The following is a 20,657-nucleotide window of genomic DNA, read 5'->3' on the forward strand; positions in this document are numbered from 1 at the left end:
CTCACAGCCTCCTTGCTGCTCCTCACAGCCTCCGTGCTGCTCCTCACAGCCTCCTTGCTGCTTCTCACAGCCTGCTGCTCCTCATCACACAGCCTGCCACACATACAGGGAGGGAGGGAGCCGCTGAACGTCTCACGTCGCATGCGAGGTGAAGTGAATCCTGCGTGCGATAGCGTGTGTCATGTGTGTCATGTGTAGCCATGGTGTGTGTGTCATGTGTAGCCATAGTGTGTGTCATGTGTAGCCATAGTGTGTCTTGTGTAGCCATAGTGTGTTTGTGTCATGTGTAGCCATAGTGTGTGTGTCATGTGTAGCCATAGTGTGTCATGTGTCGCTATAGTGTGTGTGTGTCATGTGTAGCCATAGTGTGTGTGTGTGTCATGTGTAGCCATAGTGTGTGTGTGTGTCATGTGTAGCCATAGTGTGTGTGTCATGTGTAACCACAGTGTGTCATGTGTAGCCATAGTGTGTGTCATGTGTTGTCATAGTGTGTGTGTGTCATGTGTAGCCATAGTGTGTGTGTCATGTGTAGCCATAGTGTGTCATGTGTAGCCATAGTGTGTCATGTGTAGCCATAGTGTGTGTGTCATGTGTAGCCATAGTGTGTCATGTGTAACCACAGTGTATCATGTGTCGCTATCGTGTGTGTGTCATGTGTAGCCATAGTGTGTGTGTCATGTGTAACCATAGTGTGTCATGTGTAGCCATAGTGTGTGTGTCATGTGTAGTCATAGTGTGTGTCATGTGTCGCTATCGTGTGTGTGTCATGTGTAGCCATAGTGTGTGTGTCATGTGTAGTCATAGTGTGTGTCATGTGTCGCTATCGTGTGTGTGTCATGTGTAGCCATAGTGTGTGTGTAGTCATGTGTAACCACAGTGTGTCATGTGTAGCCATAGTGTGTGTGTCATGTGTAGTCATAGTGTGTGTGTCATGTGTAACCACAGTGTGTCATGTGTCGCTATAGTGTGTGTGTCATGTGTAGCCATAGTGTGTGTGTCATGTGTAGCCATAGTGTGTGTGTCATGTGTAGCCATAGTGTGTGTGTCATGTGTAACCACAGTGTGTCATGTGTCGCTATCGTGTGTGTCATGTGTAGCCATAGTGTGTGTGTCATGTGTAGTCATAGTGTGTGTCATGTGTCGCTATCGTGTGTGTGTCACGTGTAGCCATGGTGAGTGTGTCATGTGTAGCCATAGTGTGTGTGTGTCATGTGTAGCCATAGTGTGTGTGTGTCATGTGTAGCCATAGTGTGTGTGTGTCATGTGTAGCCATAGTGTGTCATGTGTAGCCATAGTGTGTGTGTGTCATGTGTAGCCATATTGTGTGTGTCATGTGTAACCACAGTGTGTCATGTGTCGCTATCGTGTGTGTCATGTGTAGCCATAGTGTGTGTGTCATGTGTAGTCATAGTGTGTGTCATGTGTCGCTATCGTGTGTGTGTCATGTGTAGCCATAGTGTGTGTGTGTGTCATGTGTAACCACAATGTGTCATGTGTCGCTATAGTGTGTGTGTCATGTGTCGCTATCGTGTGTGTGTCATGTGTAACCACAATGTGTCATGTGTAGCCATGGTGAGTGTGTCATGTGTAGCCATAGTGTGTGTGTGTGTCATGTGTAGCCATAGTGTGTGTGTAGTCATGTGTAACCACAGTGTGTCATGTGTCGCTATAGTGTGTGTGTCATGTGTAGCCATAGTGTGTGTGTGTCATGTGTAGCCATAGTGTGTGTGTGTCATGTGTAACCACAGTGTGTCATGTGTCGCTATAGTGTGCGTGTCATGTGTCGCTATCGTGTGTGTGTCATGTGTAGCCATAGTGTGTGTGTGTCATGTGTAACCACAGTGTGTCATGTGTAGCCATAGTGTGTGTCGGGTGTAGCTAAAGTGTGTGTGTGCCATGTGTAACCACAATGTGTCATGTGTCGCTATAGTGTGTGTGTCATGTGTAGCCATAGTGTGTGTCAGGTGTAGCTAAAGTGTGCGTGTGTGTTGTGTGTAACCACAGTGTGTCATGTGTCGCTATAGTGTGTGTGTCATGTGTCATGTGTAGCCATAGTGTGTGTGTCATGTGTAGCCATAATGTGTCATATGTGTCACGTGTCGCCATAGTGTGTGTGTGTCATGTGCAGTCAAAGTGCGTGTGTCATGTATAGCCATAATGTGTCATATGTGTCACGTGTCGCCATAGTGTGTGTGTCATGTATAGCCATGATGTGTGTGGGGAATGGCGGCGCAGTGCTTAGCACACTGCTCTCCCAAAAACAGCAATTTGGCACCGTGGAGAGCACAGATGGTGCATTGGTCTCGTGACCTGCTGCTAGCGATGCGTAGAGACGACACGAGGGAGTCAAAGGCGGTCGGGCGTAGTGCTGGCCACCCACCTCGTGTGCTGTGCTGGCCTTCATAAGTGCTCGCGAGCAGCACTTGCCCCTACAGCCTGTGAAGGCTCCACGGGGGATCTTTGTCTTTGTAGCCATGGAGTGTCAGGCAATCTACCCTGTCGGCGTATGAATCATGCAAATGCTTCACTCCGTCGGCTTCACGGTGGAGGCGAAAGATCCCCCTCGTGACATTTATAAACGAGCAGGGACATCGTGTGACGGTGGTGCGACCCAAATCGGCGTCGTTAACAAATCAGCAGCAAATTACTCAACTGGGATTGCGTGCAGCAAAATCACGCCCTGCCGTCAGACACGCGCCCTCTTGCAGGCCGGGTGTCAAAGATGCCCTTTCAAATGCTTGAGCTGAGGTGTTGATGCAAGTCAGTTATCGGCGTTTGAAGCTTTCTCTGAGAATGCCCTGGCGGGAAGCAAGGCAGCCGTTATCGTACACAAATAATTGCCATCGTCATTACGTTGCCACTGTTATGATATTAACCAATCAGGTGTCCTTTGAAAAGGACATTTCTGATCTCAATCTTTTTTCCCCAGGAGAGAAAAAAACAGTTATCTTGTCTTTTTCTTTGCAACGAAGGGAACAAACATGACCAAGAAGGTGGCTTGGGCTGGACTCCGCTCGGACGAGTTGGGTACGTGGCCCGTGCGCGTCCCATTATACGTCGCGCAACATCGTCACGGGCCTCGTTGTTGCGGAGATTGCAACGAACGAAATAGCTGGACCGATGGGGCTGCGTGAGAAAATATACATGTCATAATAATAATGTCATAATAATAATGTCATAATAATGTCATAATAATCTCATAATAATGTCATAATAATAATGTCATAATAATAATGCATTTTATTATAGCACTTCCCACACTCAAAGCACTGAACAAAAGTATTCAATAATATACATACTAAACAAACTATTACATTTAAAAAATGCCATATGTATAAAATATAAGAGCAGCATAGAGAGCATTCAATGGACGGAATATACACGAAATGCGCGTTGTTGTGGAGAAGCTGATGTCCCGTGCTGGAGGAGACGTATCCGTCCAGTTGTCTATTTTGGGCGGTGTTTCTGTAATTTTTTTATTTTTTTAGCGTAAAGAAGCCGACAATCATATTACCACATCAATGAAAGGCACCCGTATAGGCCACAGAGAGAGATTGCGTGCACAATTGCCCTTCACGATGTAGTGAGATCTGTGGAATTAAACAGCGACTCTGTAATTTTGAAGTCACACACATAACCGACGGGCTAGTGTAGGAGCAGTGAAACAGTATAAAATCAGAGAGCCTGACCAAACCAAAATTAACTAGAAAAAAATATTAACCCATAATAGAGGTTTTTTTGGGTGATTGCGTAAATATATAAATGTGTCGTTATACCCGCCACCACCCGACACAGCCAACTAGTAAGGGTTGTCACGTAAACAGAACATGCAATTCGTCACTAGTACAGCACATCGGTGTGTTGGAGAGCCCAGCCATAACATTTACAATCTGAGTACGACGTTTCGCCGGTAATTACACCAAACAATTACACCCAAGCCACAACATTTACAATCTGAGTACGACGTTTCGCCGGTAATTACACCAAAAAACCTCTATGATGGATGATATTGGTCGCGAAAGCCTACGTGTTAAACAAAATATGAACTATATTCTTGGTTCTTTCGGTAAAGTCACGTAGAAGGGAAACAATAAAATAATAAAAATCTAAAACAATAAAATTCTCACGACGTTTCGACTGCAAAACAAGCAATCATCATCAGGTGTGAAAACCACAGCAAGAAAATTTGAAAAAAGTGGCGGTTTTTTAACGTTAGCACCACGGAGAGCGATTTGGCAGTTATTCAGATGGACGAGTCCATCTATGTTCGGAAAAGAGGAGGGGGGGGGACGAAAATAATGGATGGGGTCTGAAAGCCACCGTAAGTGTGAACAATCAATTAAGACCCGAAATGGTTTATCAAATCCTTCCAATGATTGCTAAGTCAGAATCCATCTTCTCGGTTGAAATTGTCTCTGTGTTTGTATATGTGGATAGCCTCATGAACGAATTTCTCATGGTAGCCAGGTGGCTTGCAAAGAACCTCTGTCTTGGAGAAGTCAATGTCATGTGAGCCTACTGAATTATAACAGTGATCTGCCACGGCCGAGGTGTTGGTCCTACTGTGTTTTAGCTCTGCTTTGTGTTCACGAATGCGGTCCGAGACATGTCGTTTGGTTTCTCCAATGTAACTACTACCACAGAGGCAACTTAGTTTGTAGACGCCAGGGTACTGTATGTCCGGAATCACATCTTTTACAGACGGAACCAGATCACGGATTTTATGTAATGTGTTGAATCGGACCTGGATCTTGTGTTTATTCAAGATGTTGGAGATCTTTTTTTGTAATCCCCTGATGATGATTGCTTGTGTTGCAGTCGAAACGTCGTGAGAATTTTATTGTTTTATATTTTTATTATTTTATTGTTTCCCTTCTACGTGACTTTACCGAAAGAACCAAGAATATGAATCCCTGCAGTCACGAAAGCTTTAAATCAAAAATTTGAACTACTTATTTTAATCAACCGGAACTTTTTTTGGCATCAATCTCATAAGAATAGGCTTCATCCTTTGTGGCAATAATATAGGACTTGTTAAGATTTTGAAAGATCAAATATATATTGCAAGGCATCAGGTCTTCATTAACAACACATACCTGTGGCAAAATATGCAAACAATCATGCTCTGATTATATACGCATTGGTGTTTGAACATCTTAACACCTTTTTTATTTCCAGAAAGGGTTAAAGCCTATTTATATTTTGTCATCGTCTTCATACTGCCATAAAGGTCCCATAGGGACATCAATCTCATCTTCACAATATTCATTTTCATCATCGCGAGCTGCAGTAGCAGCAGCTTCATCACGTCTGTTTGCGATGTGCCCCCATTCTGCCGCGTGCACCCGGGTCCCCAGGAGCTTCTAGTTGCAGGAATGCTGTGGCAGGTGTATGGCGCTTGTCCGATTAATGCACGGTTAGCAAACCGGACCTGCAATCCAGAGGGCATTGGTTAAATCTTTCTAACATGAACCCTAATATTCCCCCCCCACTTCCACCACCTCGGTCCACCTAGCAGCAGTAGACGTGAGTTAACCACAGTCGCTTGAATCGGCAGGTTGTGTGTGGTGGGGTAAGGTGTGGGTACGCCCACTTCTTACAAAACTTCTGGCCGGTGTGGAAGAGTAGGTACAATATCCTCTAAAGCAGTGGTTCTTAACCTTTACTGCAGACTTGCACGCCTTTGGTTCTCAATCGTAAAACATATATATGATGTTAATAAGTGCATCGGGTTTGATGAAACAAAGTAGTTGTACTTACGTGCCCATGCTTAATTTGTGTTTTCGATTATTTACCTTCGAAAAAAATCTGGCACGTCTCGCACCCTTATAAAGGGAATCTCACACCCCCAGGGGATGCGTCTACCCCAGGTTAAAACCCAACAGCTCTTGAGGATCTCTCTTGAGCTCCCTCTAGTGGAGGCCCCTGTGCCAGAAGTGGCGAGAGAGCGAGCACTCCAGGGCTGCACCTTCACCTTTTTACCTTTCAGGATGACTTGTATTATTTTTGTCATGTGACGATCACTGCATCGCTCAGCTTTCAACATGTGCTTTTGTGGCCGTTAGGAACGCTCTTCCTTCCGATATGAGGAAGCCACTGGGAGCTATGCACCTTTAAATCTAGATTGAAAACTAATTTATTTGGAACTGCTTTTTGTGTTTAGTTTGTTGTCCTTCCCCCAGCACCTCCGATTAGCACGGTTGGCTACTTACGGCGCGAAAAAATTTCACCATACATGCGTGCTGTTTTTGCTCTGAATTATATTTGCTTCGTTTCTGTACTTTATATATTTTGCTTTTGTGATTTTGGTGACCCAAGTCACTCTGGCGAATGAGACTTATCTTGGTCTCTTGACCTCTCACCTGGTTAAACAAATAAACCTCAACTTAACCGGAGGCCATCGTGTTCTGTTCCGCAGGAATTTCCCGGGAGCCTGGCTTCATTTCTAAGCGCAGGGTGCCCTACTATGTCCCCCGGGTCGGAGAGTCGCTGCAGTGGAATGCTGAGAGCCGTGACCTCTCGGGCCGTGACCTCTCGGGCCGTGACCTCTCGGGCCGTGACCTTCCGGGCCGTGACCTCCCGGGCCGTGACCTCTCAGGCCGCAATGCGCACAACAGAGACCAGAAATTCACGGTGGCCTCGAGCGCACGTCCGGTGTCGAAGGCAGAAAGGAAAACCGCCGTTGCAATTCCCCTAATCACCTCGCCCAAAGGACAGAGGGTTAAGCGTACGGAAGACAGGGTGGCTGCTGACATCACACCCGCTGCAGAGAACTTGTCAAACACGGCTACGCGTGCGACTCACGAGAGACCGGCAGAGAAGTCACTTAACGCAATGGTGCCCGCCGCTCAGACAAGTCTGGCCATCCTGCCCCCACCACCTCCCAAGCAAGCACCGAGCGCGCCGGATTTTCAGGCAGCTCGCGCAGTGGAGGCCAATGTGTCCGAAGGGGTGAGTCCGGCTGGGTAGCGAGTGCTGTGAGCGGTTCTGATGTTTCCAAAAAGAGCTAAAAATCATGTGAATTCATCATTGCTGATATGTTTGTCGTATGTATGTACGTATGTTGAACTTCTTTCTCACCGTATGTAGCCATGCTAATCGGTGGTGCTAATGTTATAATATTGCAAGCTAACTTTGGTGACACGAGTATATTAAAAAAAAACATTGATATATTCTCATCTCATGAAGCACAGTGTGGTGTTAAAATAGCTTCGGTGGTGGAGATATGGCCCTGGTTATTGCTGCGGCTGCACTGACGACACGACATTCTACAGCGCTGTCTGCTTCATGGTGGATGTTAAAGATGAGTAGGCCATTGTCTTTCGGCATCGGCGTCACGTTCCATATTTTTCAAAAGTAAGAAAAATTTTACGGCAAATTATTCAGTTGGGATTAGGCGCAGTAACATCGCCCCCGCCGGTGAAACGACTGCAGACTACGTCTGTGCAACACAGTAGCGCCTTCCTTGGTGATAACCTCGCTCTCTTCGAATGGCGCGAATACCAAATGAACTATATTATTAGTATAATTATTAACGAAGCCGTGTTTTAAGGATGAGCTTTAAACGAGTTACAGAGGTGCCTGTCCAGAATTTGTAATGTAAGGCTGGAGGAACCTTTTGTGTGGGATAGATCCAGGTCGGGGTGTGTACTCACATACTGGCTGGACTGTGGTGTGTGCCCCTCATAATCAAGTTTCACTTTGTTTCATGTAACCAGGTGAGGACTCAAGAGACAAGGAAAGTCTCATTTTGCAAAAGTGACCTGGGGAATTCGATCTGCTGGTAGGGGGGGCGATGATTGCTATGTGTGTAATCCCTAAGTGAGTAATTTTCTGGGAAATTGTTTAAAATTTGTCAAATTTGGACCCTGACGATGACACACAATAGCCTTTTTCTTGCAAATGACATTGGGCGTTCTTTATCATCCACCATGAAGCAGAGGGTGCGTAGTATTACCACGGTTGTTATTATCACACCTGCCGTAATAATCAGGGCTATCGATGGATTCAACACCCCAAACCTCTGTAACGACAACGGTGGCGTCGCCTGCTGATTAGTCGCGTCGGTGTCTTTGCAAGGTGAAGCATGTGCTGAAGAGGAAGGCTGGGATGAACGTTGCACCGAAGCGCAGCTGCCAGCGAAGCTCCGAGTACCAGCACCGCTACGGCGGCAGGACATACACCAAGGTGGCGCCAGTGCTGCTGGCAGAGCAGGTGGGGCCAGACGGTCACGCGGCCTCGCTCGCTCGCATAGATGCTCGAGGGCTCACCAAACAATGGAGCTTCGCCTGGCTTTCTGGATCGCTGTCAGCGCCTGCAGCTATGATCTCGTCCCGATGATGCTTGGCCCAGTTTCAAACGAAAACGTTGCATTTCATTTGTTCTCAAACTCACTCACCGGTGTGCTAATAATACGAATAAAAACCTTTATATATGTGACAATTAAATTCGTTGGGAAATGATGGGTGATGGAGGGCCTTAGCACAAATTCGTCCATAGCCTACCCCAAATATCAACTGTGTGTCATCAGGCCTTGTGGAGACTCGCGGACAGAGGTCACGGATGAACAATTCCAAACATTGTCGAGCTTTGTGATTTCATTTGACTCCATTTGGTCGTTCACAAGCACGAGGCGACCTCCGGTGGGACTCGGTGCAGTCGCTGTGGAGTGGCGTCCCCGCGGTGATGACGGAGCTACGGCGCTGTTTCATGGCTCGCCCTGTGGCAGCCCTCGCGACCTCCCCCAAGAGGATGCCGTGACCCCTGTGGGTGGTACCGTGACCCCTGTGGGTGGTGCCGTGACCCAAACTATGGGAAACACTGCTCTAGAGGAATGGCTTTTCTCAATTATACTTTTAAAGCCAATTACACCAATGAATTATTGTTGCAGCTAAAGAAAACAAAAGCTGATGCCCTGATCAGTAAACGACGGCCACTGTTGGAAACTCGACCTCGGCCCAAGGATGAGCAGCCGGCGGAGGTGGCGCAGCAGAGAGACGCAGTGAGGATCAGGTGGGTGTCATGGAGCATCCCGGGCTGCGATCACTGCACTAGAGTCTGCAGAGCCTCTCTGTCTCTCAACTTGTTTATGATCTGTGCTATAAACCTGGCGACCCAAGCTCAATTCACTCTCGCGGCCAGCATCGTGACATTTATCTGAACCAGTTCTGGGATCCCCTAGGTCGACTCAGCCTTAAATGAGAACACATCAGTGCTTTGAGAGAAAAGGTTGGCTGGGCGTGGTTTTGGCCACACCACCCCCTCCTGTGCCCTGCTGGCCTTAAATGATGCTCGCTAACAGCACTTGCCCCACCAGTCTGTTAAGGCTAAAGGGGGGTCTGTCTTTGAAACTTTTTATGATCTTTTATCTTGTCATTATCGTTTTAAAATACAAACTCAGTATACAACATGTGGTATATCTGCGTGTGAATACATCGCTATTTAAAATATTTATAACATTGGAAACATTTAAAATCCACTGACAATTGGTTTACAGTCCATTGACTTTCAACACTGCTGTCAATACTCTTTGGTTCTATTCGGTAAAGTCACGTAGGTAAAAAATAAAACAACAAAAATCACGACGTTTTGGCCACAACACAAGTGGCCTTCATCAGGTGAAGGGAACAAACTGTCCAGCGGACAGCGTTGGAGTGAAGAAAGCCAAGCGCTGGTCGCCTTCTTTTAAGCTGTGAGGGGGTAAACAGTAAACGCCTTGACAAAGGAAATTAGCATAAAACGTACTACTGACAAAGCTTGGAATTAGCATAAGGTGATAATACACCACCTTGGAAGTTTGGAGTGCCACTACTAGAATAAATATACTGTACCATTGAAAATTAGTTTAATGTTTGGTTCGATCTAGAACATCTTTCCAAAGGTTGCTTAATTTGAAACCCTCTTCTCGGTTGAAATTGTGTCTGTGTTTGTAAATCTGAATTGCCTCGTGGATAAATCTCTGATGATAACCTGTCGGTTTGCAAAAGACCTTGGTATCGGAGAAAATGATATCGTGATCACCCACAGCGTTGTAACAATGATCAGCTACGGCAGAAGCTGATCATTGTTACGGCACCCTACAACGCTGTGGGTGATCACGATATAATTTTCTCCGATACCAAGGTCCTTTGCAAACCGACAGGTTATCATCAGAGATTTATCCACGAGGCAATTCAGATTTACAAACACAGACACAATTTCAACCGAGAAGAGGGTTTCAAATTAAGCAACCATTGGAAAGATGTTCTAGATCGGACCAAACATTAAACTAATTTTCAATGGTACTGTATATTTATTCTAGTAGTGGCACTCCAAACTTCCAAGGTGGTGTATTATCACCTTATGCTAATTCCAAGCTTTGTCAGTAGTACGTTTAATGCTAATTTCCTTTGTCAAGGCGTTTACTGTTTACCCCCTCACAGCTTAAAAGGAGGCGACCAGCGCTTGGCTTTCTTCACTCCAACGCTGTCCGCTGGACAGTTTGGTCCCTTCACCTGATGAAGGCCACTTGTGTTGTGGCCGAAACGTCGTGATTTTTGTCGTTTTATTGTTTTACCTACGTGACTTTACCGAATAGAACCAAAGAGTATGCATCCTTGCAGTCACGAAAGCTTCAAATCTAGAACTGCTGTCAATGTTCATAAAAAGTAAAAGTGCCTCCCTGCTGGAATGCGCCACAGTGGGGCTGCAGCCCTCGGCCCATGGTAGGAACTGAACGTTCGCACGGCGAGGTCCGGACAGCATTTGGAGCGACACCATTCATTCGGAGCGACGCCATTCATTCGGAGCGAGACCGTTCACTCGGAGCGACTGTTCATTCAGAGAGAGACCTTTAGCGGCGGGTCCAGTGGGGGAGGGCAATAGGGGCACCCCATCCCCTCATACCCCCACCCCCCACATCCCCACCCCCCCTCCTTGAGACCCCGAACATTGATATTTTATTTGTTTACCAGAGAAAATCCACTGACTTTTTATTTTATCAATGCAGGGCCCTAGATTGGCCTATGATACAATTACTCTTTAAACGGACACACTGGGTACTTGAGTCTCTATGGAGTTTTGTAGTGTGTGGTTCCAATACACGTTCATCTCTCCTTCCTCCCAGGAAACTCAAATCTGAGTACATGGAAAACTTTCGAGCCCCTTGCCACTACAAGTTTGGTGACGGAGGCTGGGTGGGCATTCGGAGCCAGCACTCAGCATTAAAGGCATGCATCTAATTTACAATATAAATGAACGTCTTGGTGGTACACTAATGTGCAGGATAAAATAAGCAATTTTGTTGCAATAATTACTTATTTTCCCGCGATTCGCAACCCCAGCCAGAAAATCTTGCGGGGTGGTGCGTCAAAATCAATTCTCGTGTTGTCGAAGCAGTCGGAAGACGAATGTCAGTTCAAATTCTGATTATAGACTGTTTATGTGGACCGGTGTGTTATGCTGCACTGGTGTACACCGCCAACACGTCCAAATACTAACCTGTGACTCTATATGGTGGCACTTAAATAGCAACTCAAAGCAAACACCTTACAACCTAAATCACACATCAAAGCCCCATTACTTCCTCTCATCTATTTTATTCACATCATCTTCACCATTACATTAATGTGCCATTGTTAATTCTCTGTAAAGCGGCTTAGTCATTTTCATATGGTGCCTTCGTCAAGGCGCTATATAAAATTACGGTGAGATAAGATAAGAATAACAACCGCCATCCGCCACTAAATTGTGAGGGCATCACCACGGTGCTTGTGTCATGCCAGGTGCACCTTACATCGCAACTCATCTCAAACATTTTAAGGGGACCCCTCATGCTGTCCCTGTACAGCACATGGTAATCACCTGGCCTGTAAGCGTGTATTATTCTGCCAGACGGGGGTGATAATTGTTGCTGTGTATAATCGCAATTGAATCATTTTCAAATATGGGATATTTGGACTATGACACCCACTGATTTCAAATCATGGCATGGGATCTTTACTATCCCCCGTGAAGCAGATGGTACGTAGTATATTATGATTAACGCACCCACAGTATCAGCCAGGGTCGGCTGCCAGATTCGAACTGCGAACCTCTGCAACAAGCGGCAAATGCACTCCCACTGGGCCATTGTCACCAACCCACGCGGTGTGCATGAGTTTCGCACTGTAATCCTTCCGATAATAAGAAACCACTGGATGTATGCACTTGCAAATCTAATTTGCAAATTAATTTCTTGAGAACTGCTTTTTGTATTTAGTTTGTTGTCCTTCGCCCGCACCTCCAATCAGCACGATTGGTTGCATATGGTGTGAAAGATGTTCAACATACGTATGTATGTACACATGCACACAACCTGCGCGGCCTTCTTCAGGGGATCTCAGGGTCATGCCCAATGCAGTGACGGCCATTTATCATTATCATCATTATGAGCCATGGTCTATTGACGGCTGGTTGAAGGTCTCCCCATGCAATCCACCATCTGGTACGGTCCTGCGATGCTACAATCCAGTGCACTCCTGCAAACGAGCTGATATTCTTAGCTCTTTCGGTAAAGTCACGTTGAAGGGAAACAATAAAATAATAAAATATATATAAACAATAAAAATTCTCACGACGTTTTGACCATAACACAAACGGTCATCATCAGGTGTGAAAAACCAACGGCAAGAAACATTTGAAAGAAGTGGCGGTTTGCATTTATTTATTTTTAAACGGTTTATTTCTTTATAATAAAAAACGTTAGCACCACGGGCAGCGATTTGGCAGTTTATTTAGAAGGACGAGTCTATCTATGTTCTGAAAAGAGGAGGGGGGAGACGAAAAAATAATGTATGCTGTCTGAAAGCCACCGTAAGCGTGAACAATCAATTAAGACCTGAAATGGTTTATCAAATCCTTCCAATGATTGCTAAGCCAGAATCCATCTTCTCGGTTGAAATTGTCTCTGTGCTTGTATATGTGGATAGCCTCATGAACGAATCTCTCATGGTAGCCAGATGGCTTACAAAGAACCTCTGTCTTGGAGAAGTCAATGTCATGTGAGCCTACTGAATTATAACAATGATCTGCCACGGCCGAGGTGTTGGTCCTACCGTGTTTAAGGTCTGCTTTGTGTTCACGAATGCGGTCCGAGACATGGCGTTTGGTTTCTCCAATGTAACTACTACCACAGAGGCAACTTAGTTTGTAGACACCAGGGTACTGTATGTCCGGAATTACATCTTTTACAGACGGAACCAGATCACGGATTTTATGTAATGTGTTGAAACGGACCTGGATCTTGTGTTTATTCAAGATTTTTTAGATCTTTTTTGTGATCCCCGCAATGTAGGGTTAAGTGATGGTTTTGAAAGGCTCCTCAAGAGGGTCCTTCTTCATGGTTTGAGTGATAGCTTTGCGGATTGTATAGTCGGAGTAACCATTAGCCTTAAGAGCTTGGTGTACGTGTTTGAGTTCACTGCCTATGTGTTCCTAGTTGGATATGCATTGGGCTCTATGGTACAGAGTCTTGATGAGAGAATTCTTCTGTGATGGATGGTGGTGTGAATCCGGTTTCAGATAAGCATCCGTATGGGTAGCTTTCCTGTAGACAGAGTGGCTCATTCAACCATCAGGTCTCTTTTTTATTAGGACATCCAAAAAAGGTAGCTTGCCATCTTTTTCGACTTGCATGGTAAATCTGATGGCTGGGTGTATGGAATTGATGTGGTCGAAGAATTGGTCTAGAGCAGGCCGGCCATGTGGCCAGATGACAAAAGTGTCATCCACGTACCTCTTCCATAAGGTTGGGCGACCTGCTTGTCAGTTTTGATGTAGTTTCCTTATTCACCAAAGTTACTGTACCTGACACCATCGCAATCATTGAAGACTTGGTTAATCAAGGACTAAACACTGAGGTACCCCCCCTGGTGAGACACTGTTTAACCAATACATACTGCACTTGGAATGGAACTTTCTACAAACAAACTGAGGGCACCCCAATGGCTCCCCCCTATCTCTGGTTATAGCTAACATTTTCATGGAGAAATTTGAGACTGACGCCATCCAGACTGCCACTCTGCGCCCAACCTTATGGAAGAGGTACGTGGATGACACTTTTGTCATCTGGCCACATGGCCGGCCTGCTCTAGACCAATTCTTCGACCACATCAATTCCATACACCCAGCCATCAGATTTACCATGGAAGTCGAAAAAGATGGCAAGCTACCTTTTTTGGATGTCCTCATAAAAAAGAGACCTGATGGTTCAATGAGCCACTGTCTACAGGAAAGCTACCCATACGGATGCTTATCTGAAACCGGATTCCCACCACCATCCATCACAGAAGAATTCTCTCATCAAGACTCTGTACCATAGAGCCCAATGCATATCCGACTAGGAACACATAGGCAGTGAACTCAAACACGTACACCAAGCTCTTAAGGCTAATGGTTACTCCGACTATACAATCCGCAAAGCTATCACTCAAACCATGAAGAAGGACCCTCTTGAGGAGCCTTTCAAAGCCATCACTTTACCCTACATTGCAGGGATCACAAAAAAGATCTCCAAAATATTGAATAAACACAATATCCAGGTCCGTTTTAACACATTACATAAAATCCGTGATCTGGTTCCGTCTGTAAAAGATGTGATTCTGGACATACAGTACCCTGGTGTCTACAAACTAAGTTGCCTCTGTGGTAGTAGTTACATTGGAGAAACCAAAATCCATGTCTCGGACCGCATTCGTGAACACAAAGCAGACCTTAAACACGGAAGGACCAACACCTCGGCCGTGGCAGATCATTGTTATAATTCAGTAGGCTCACATGACATTGATTTCTCCAAGACAGAGGTTCTTTGTAAGCCATCTGGCTACCATGAGAGATTCGTTCATGAGACTATCCACATATACAAGCAAAGAGACAATTTCAACCGAGAAGATGGATTCTGGCTTAGCAATCATTGGAAGGATTTGATAAACCATTTCAGGTCTTAATTGATTGTTCACGCTTACGGTGGCTTTCAGACAGCATACAGTAATTTTTCGTCTCCCCCCTCCTCTTTTCAGAACATAGATAGACTCGTCCTTCTAAATAAACTGCCAAATCGCTGCCCGTGGTGCTAACGTTTTTTATTATAAATAAATAAATATACCGTTTAAAAATAAATAAATGCAAACCGCCACTTCTTTCAAATGTTTCTTGCCGTTGGTTTTTCACACCTGATGATGACCGTTTGTGTTATGGTCGAAACGTCGTGAGAATTTTTATTGTTTTATATATATTTTATTATTTTATTGTTTCCCTTCAACGTGACTTTACCGAAAGAGCTAAGAATATGAATTACTGCAGTCACGAAAGCTTTAAATCAAAACGAGCTGATCTCATCGCTCCATCTCCTCGGCTGTCCGGTCCCTGACCCCGGCACATGGCTAAATCATACACAGCCTCTCTACCCCCAATTACCCTCACGCGGAAGCCATGGCGCCGTCGCTGTTTGCGGGTCACACATGTCCCGTCCCGTCTTGCGTGTGCGGTGTGCGCGTTGTTAACGAACTTGACGCACGTTGCCCGCGTTCGTCCACGCCCCGGTTGTGTTGGAATTGCCTTGCACGATTGGCTCTTGTCGTTGTGCAGGGCACAGAGCAGAGCCGGAGCATCGGATGGCTTGCTGAGGTGAGTAGCTGTTGCTGGCAGAGGCTGGTCTACAAACTTCCGAATGGGGGATGATGAGTGGGGGTGCAGAGGGGGGAGGCGATCCTGAATTTTCAAGCTTTTTAAATACTGCAGGGCCCTACATATCAGCATATAGAAACATTCAGTGTTATTACTCTGGTAAATATCAACAAAATGCCAATTGTTAGAGATCTCACCGGGTGGGAGATTTCCCCTATCGCCTCACTGGCTGTCGGTTGTTAGTTTTACCGCCACAGTGAAAGTGAGCAAGTTTGGCCTGAAAGCGACATGAGTTGCAGTCATCAGACATCGCTGATGACCTCTGTCCAGAGGCCACACGGACAGAAGGGTCGTCTTACAGGCTCAATGGAAATCAGAGGCACGGATTGGGTCCATTTTCTAAGCCACCCACCCTAACCTGAGGTTGGCTTGGGGGTTCACGTAGGAATCTCTGGGTGCAGATCCAGGCTTCAGCCGCTCGTCATTAAACTGGCTTGTATGTATTGCACGTTGAATTTATTTCGCACCGTACATGACCATCCGTGCTAATCGGAGGTGCGGGGGAAGGATAACAAAATAAACACAAACATTTGCTCAAACAAAATACGTTTTCAGTCCATATTTAAAAGTGTATAGCTCCTGTGCTTTCCTAATATCAGAAGGAAGAGGGCTCCACACCCTCACAGAAGCACATCTGAATACACGCGATGCAGTGGCCATCTTTGTTCAATGGCTAGCCAAAAGCCGCTGCTGCGGGGATGACCGGAGTTTGCGCGATAGTTTATGCTCCTTGACGAGATCAGCAAGGTATTGTGGTTAATTTGTGGCAAGCACTTTGTGTGTAATGAGTGCGACCGTATAAATGAGTGTGACCTTATAAAATGGCTTCACACGTTGCAGAGATGTGATGGTCTCAGGCCCGTCACCAATGACTGCACAGATAATAATCTGATTCGTAATAGATTTTTGGGTTTGGCCATTTAATCACCTGACCAAATGTGTCGTCAAGAGCCTCTACCACCTGACACAGACAAAAACGCACTCGTGCAAGCGTATAAGCACGTGCCGATGATGACTGTTTCGGTTCGCTCACCGGTGAGATAAAGAAAAATTATCGCTGCCAAACATGAGAATAATCGGTGTACAGGCAGTCCCCGAGATACGATTGTCCGACTTATGAACATCCGCACTCACGAACGAACCGCCATGAGATGTTATTATGTTAACCATCCGACTTGTGAAACTTCAGTCGTACTCATGAAGCAAACCACAGAACTATTTGTTCTGTGGAACGACCCTCCATGATATGTAATGATTCCCAGCATCCCACGTGATGCACACCCCTTCTGACAAGCCAGCATCAGGACTCAACATAAGTGAAAATTACATATTTTTAAAATGTTAATGTTACTTTATTTTATGTTTATTTTATTTACTATACCGTATATATTACAGTATTACATGTGTAGTGAGTTCAACTGAGTCGCAGATGTACTCTTTGGAGGCAACGCATTTATTAATACCAACACAAAGGGGTAACTGCCCCTTAACCAGATAACAACCAATGGTGGTGGACCACCAGGCTAACTACACTAATTACTCCGTAACTAGCTACTACGGATCGGACCACAGCTCGGGTCCAGGTCCACGTGTTGGAGACTCTGCAGGACGTAGAACGTAGATTCTTCAGGATGAATAACAGCAGCCGGTCCCTCTCGGGGACCCGGCTTATATCCTCTGCAGGGTGGCTGGCACCGCCCTTAGCCACGACCACCTTCTAGAATCCTCGAGCAGGATCTCGGGCCTGACACGTGACCACTCCTAGCCCCCACCTGGGGCCCCTGTGTAGACTTTATCGGTCACGTGGCCTTCGGGGTCAACCAGAATGCCACGGCCGTTAGTAACCCCATGGCCGGCACTCTCACACCCTATCCTGTCCTGTAGGGGTCGGCACTGCACGCAGAGCGTGGTGCCATCCAGCACTGCCAGTCAGCGCTCACCGAGCCCCTCTAGGGCCGGTACTGCACCCACATATACGTGGTGCCCGCGATGTCAATACATCGCACGCTGTGCCTCTCGAGGGGCGGCATTACGCAGTGACATCCGGGATGTCACTACACATGCAAATGTACAATAGTTATTCTTATTTATGAGTTTCAAATTGCTTCCTTTTTGTGTGGAACTGTAACACATTTTATAACGCTGACCAAACGTACAATTAAATCTCTAGTTTAACACGTAGGCTTTCGCGACCAATATTATTCATAATAAAGGTTTTTGGGTTAGATCGCGTTTATTTATAAATCACTGCACCTGATATGAGTTAAGTGATGACGTCACCCTGCTGCTCTATATAAAACCGGGAGCAAGCGAGGGCTTTACCATTCTGGCGAATTGCCCGATGATGCTGGATGTATTTACCAGCGAAACGTCGTACTCAAACTGTAAATGTGGATTCACTCTTCAACACACCGGTGGGCTAAAGTAGTGAATTATTTGTCTTTTGTCAACGTGACACTTTTTTTTTGCTGATTGGCCGTGTCGGGTGGTGGAGGGTTACGACACACTTTATAAATAAACGCGATCTAACCCAAAAACCTTTATTATGAATTAAATCTCTAGTTGCAAAATACGAACAAATCGACTTACGCACGTGTCTCAGGAACGTAACCCCTTTCGTTCATAAGTCAAGGACTGCCTGTACTTTCATTTGCTTAAATCTGGCTCGTTGCATGTATGTAGAACTTCTTTCACACCATACATAGCCAACTGCGCTAACCGGAGGTCGCATGATGCTTCCTGATGTGCGCCGCAACCGTGTGCCGCTCGCACGCACGCACGTGCGCATGCAGGTGCGGGACCTGCGGGAGAAGGCAGAATCGTACAAGCGGCGCCTGCTGGGCACGCACTTCTCCCGCGATCACCTCAACCAGATCCTGTCAGAGCAGAACGAACGCTGGGACCAGCAGAGCACGAGTAGCGCGGCCGCGGAGGACTTCAGCAGCGCCGTCGAGGCGCTGGACCTGGCCAGGTGACACCGCCGGGCTGACGGCCCCGCTCGTCGTGAGAGAGACGTGCAGTGAGCATGGACTCGTAGCGCGAGCTTGTTTTGAAAAATAAAGTGATCTCCTGCTTCGATTGAGCATTAAGGCATTGGTGCTCATCTCCTGTTTACAGCCCTGCAGAGCCAGCGGTATAAATTCCACATTCCTATGGTGGGCGAGAGGCTATCGAAAGGACAACCACTGGTGACTCCCCGCCTGAGTGGTATTGCTTTTATCGACCACTGAGGGATGATGGGTTGAGTCAACGCTCAACCAGGATTTGGACTTGCGACCTTCTGATTGCGAGACGCTCGCTCTCCCGCTGAGCCACGATCATGTCGGAGAGCAAAAGTCCCACACGGTGTGATGGCGGAACCCCTCTTGGAGTCACACTTGAATCGCCTCTCTGCTGTGTGGGCTGGCGAAATTGAGTTGGCTCACGAGGATGTTATTTGGGTCCTTGTGCTTTGTCCCAACAGAGTGAGAGACAAACAGAGAGCGTGGGCTCGGAGACCACGCGAGAAGGGTAGCGGAGTGGCCGACGCGGCACAAGAGCGTCAGGTGGGTAACGGCCGTGCGGACAACTTGAAAGGCGGAGCGGCGGACAAAGCTGATGGCGCAGCTCGCGTGGCGACCGAGGCCTTCGGCAAGCCTCCGGCGGAGAACGCCGTCGCCTGGGAGGAGAACGCGAGCGGCGATGCCGCCTCTGCCGCCTCTGCCGCCCCCGCCGCCCCCACCGCCACGTTTGCCGAGACTCGGGAGCTCGCCGCGGATGGCGCTCGGCCGCACGCTGCGGTGCAGGAGGAGGAGGAGGCAGACGACGCGCGCGAGCGCTGGAGGTGACGCCGCCCTGCACCACCGTGCTCCGTGTATGCGAGCGATCTTAGCGGAGTCACCTTTCTATCCTCTGCTGTCTAGGGACCAGCGTGGAAAGCAACTTTGGAAAAAGCTGCGCTTTCCAAAGTGGGTCCACAATAGAGCTCAGAGTGGAAATTGTATTTCTTGTAAAAAAACACATTTCCCCACTCAGATCACACAGTTTCACCCACCCAGCCTGTGTGTGCCAGATTGTCTGATGTGAATCGTAAGCTTCCTTAATTCTTCTTTCATATGACCTATTTCCTACGACAAACAACGAAAGTAAAACGCCGGTCAGCCGTTCTAATTGGGTGATGGATGCCCTGTTCCGGCTGCTGAAAAATCCGGCTCGCTGCAAAACTAATTACGATCAATGTAAACAACAACAACGACGATGATGATGATGTTCCTGTCGTGTGATGTGCAGTGTCTAACGAGCTCTGCTGTGACTGTCAGAAGCACACTCCAGTGACATTGCTGCACTGTACAGTGGTCACCGTGCGGTGACGTCGTCTCGAGTGGCACCGCGGGACTGAGAGGTTTACTGCGACCTGCTCGAGCGTGGGGAGCGGCGTCTTTAAAGAGCATCCACGGCGTTCACTTTGCAATTGTGAAATTGAAATGCAGCGCCGCCTCGGTGAGGTCAGAGGCGAGCGGAGATGAAGGCGGCCGGTTCCCCACCCCCAGACTGACGGCGCTCGGGGGAGCTCAGCGCACGCACCACGACCTCACCACCCCGGCGGTCGGTAAGGGCGCAGGACCACGGCCTCGCAGGGCTGTGGGATTGGTCCACCTCACTACCGTTCCAGTGATTCATGCGCCGCTGCTGTGTGGAGCGCGCCGCGTTAATCACTGGGGCGGCGGTGAATTCGGCAGGCCCGTCCCTGGTTGTTAGCATCGTGTTAACCGTACAAATAAAAAATCTTTAACGTGTACAATACAAATATTTTACGTGTACAAATACACGTTAAAGATCCAATCAATCTCATTTAAAACGAGTGGGCCATCATGTTGCCGGTGTCATGGTTCACATTTCACTCATTTGAAAATGACCCACGAATTATTCAATTGGGATTCCACACGCCAACATCTCCATTTATAAGTTTGAATTTG

The 20,657-nt window shown here is 46.9% G+C and overlaps 1 protein-coding gene across 3 annotated transcripts in view; it reads left to right on the forward strand.

The window, feature by feature from the left end:
• MDM1 (Mdm1 nuclear protein) overlaps positions 1–20,657 on the forward strand; it is a 30,834-nt gene that overhangs the window by 1,094 nt on the left and 9,083 nt on the right. The window contains exons 1-10 of one of the 3 annotated variants that reach the window (XM_076067125.1): positions 10–148; positions 2,973–3,027; positions 6,419–6,951; positions 8,080–8,214; positions 8,891–9,012; positions 11,105–11,207; positions 15,604–15,642; positions 18,495–18,673; positions 19,166–19,525; positions 20,172–20,290. In XM_076067125.1, coding sequence (XP_075923240.1) covers positions 2,982–3,027; positions 6,419–6,951; positions 8,080–8,214; positions 8,891–9,012; positions 11,105–11,207; positions 15,604–15,642; positions 18,495–18,673; positions 19,166–19,525; positions 20,172–20,290 — 1,636 coding nt within the window. In that variant the 5' untranslated portion in view covers positions 10–148; positions 2,973–2,981. Of the gene's footprint in view, positions 1–9; positions 149–2,929; positions 3,028–6,418; positions 6,952–8,079; positions 8,215–8,890; positions 9,013–11,104; positions 11,208–15,603; positions 15,643–18,494; positions 18,674–19,165; positions 19,526–20,171; positions 20,291–20,657 lie in introns of those variants that run through there. The other 2 variants (XM_076067123.1, XM_032953995.2) reach the window with 2 other exon arrangements.

Source organism: Petromyzon marinus, chromosome 14 (assembly GCF_048934315.1).
Source record: "Petromyzon marinus isolate PM22_M1 ecotype Great Lakes invasive population chromosome 14, UKy_Petmar_22M1.pri1.0, whole genome shotgun sequence".
NCBI lineage: Eukaryota > Metazoa > Chordata > Hyperoartia > Petromyzontiformes > Petromyzontidae > Petromyzon > Petromyzon marinus.